Source organism: Rhipicephalus sanguineus, chromosome 1 (genome assembly GCF_013339695.2).
Source record: "Rhipicephalus sanguineus isolate Rsan-2018 chromosome 1, BIME_Rsan_1.4, whole genome shotgun sequence".
Lineage (NCBI taxonomy): Eukaryota > Metazoa > Arthropoda > Arachnida > Ixodida > Ixodidae > Rhipicephalus > Rhipicephalus sanguineus.
Genome location: NC_051176.1, coordinates 109352279 through 109353646, shown reverse-complemented (window position 1 = coordinate 109353646; position 1368 = coordinate 109352279). Strand labels below are relative to the sequence as shown.

The 1368-nt window shown below is 44.8% G+C and overlaps 1 protein-coding gene across 1 annotated transcript in view; it reads left to right on the top strand.

Moving 5' to 3' along the window:
• Positions 1 to 230: 230 nt before the first annotated feature.
• The window catches only part of LOC119378919 (phosphate-regulating neutral endopeptidase PHEX), a 6480-nt gene continuing 5342 nt past the window's right edge, over positions 231 to 1368 (top strand). Inside the window, exons 1-3 of the mRNA XM_037647996.2 lie at positions 231 to 294; positions 692 to 819; positions 928 to 993. Coding sequence (XP_037503924.2) covers positions 237 to 294; positions 692 to 819; positions 928 to 993 — 252 coding nt within the window. The 5' untranslated portion in view covers positions 231 to 236. The remainder of the gene's footprint in view (positions 295 to 691; positions 820 to 927; positions 994 to 1368) is intronic.

Sequence of the window (1368 nt, the reverse complement as noted above, 5' to 3'; positions counted from 1 at the left end):
AAAGAAAACACAAAAGTAAAGTGTTTTTTTTTTCAAGTCGCCCTGTCGTGAGATCTGAAGTCATAATTCTTGAGCAATCGAATCTTAAGCACCAAGAAGGCATTCCTTATCACAATGGCGCGCCGGTGCGTTAGATACAGCATGTAGATACAGCATGCATGTAGAAACGATAACTTATTTTGTTCGTTCAGAATTATCTATTATTTCATTGCTCGCCTTGTCGCAGGTTCCTCCAGATGCCAGTGCTCGCGTACTACGTTCTACACGCACTACTGCCAATGTTCTTCCACGCCGGTAAGTGTTGTCACATTCTTTGTAGTTTTCCCCGCTGAGATATTTCAAGGAAAAGAAAAAAAGCTTGCAACATGCAAAGCGTGCGTCTTTGCTCCCTTGAATTCATTCTCGATTACAGGTAAGTAGAACACATATACTTCATCTAACCTTCGTAGCGATCCAATATACTGAACCATATCGTTCCCCGTGCGTGGTGGGACTCGAGACACAGCACAAGTGACAACTATTGCATGGAAGACACCGCACAGCTAACAATTCCTTTCAGATATTTACTTCAAAGAGGACAGCAGCGACAGCAGCCGGCCTACCTTACTGCGCTGTCCGTGTTCATCTTCTATAGTATCGAAGATGGTTTTCTAGATTTGGCTCATGTAGATCAATAATCCCTTTATTCCAGGTTCCGTGTATGACGAAAAGGGTGCCTACGACGAATGGTGGAGCGTCGAAAACGAGGAGAGCTTTTCGCGGGCCGAGCATTGCCTCGTTCAGCAGTTCCTCGATTCGACCAAATCGGATGCCTCGCAAGTTTGTATTTATTTGTTTGCGCGTTCACTTAAACAAACCACGAATTTTTAAAATGCAAATCGAGCATTCCTGGCACTTACACTATCTTTTTTTTTCTGTTTTCTCTAGGAAGAAGCTAAAGCGATGGCTGCCCAAGTGATGACCCAAAATTTCATACTGGCGCCGTCGTTCGAGGTGAGGTACCGTGGCCGTACCGCAATCCCACTGCTTACAGTTGACACTTAAGCTACAGCTTTTGAGGTGGGAGTAAATTGACTTATTCGTAAAGAAAGGATTGAGGCTCCGCTTGCTTGCATGCGAATCCCCTTTCCAATCGCTTCGCTTCTCTGTTCACCCTGAAAATATACTTAGCGATCTCGCTCGGTAAACTTCCTCGGGGCACGTATTGTACCTGATGGTTGTGTCCTTTGCTGCGCACGCAGTTGTTTCGATCATTTAGAGGAAGTCATGCAAAACACGCGAAAATCGCATTAGTCCAAAGCAAATGATAAGCAAATGAAATAATTTCCCGGCCAGTAATGGTAGGCGCAGAAGTGATCTACGAGGCGT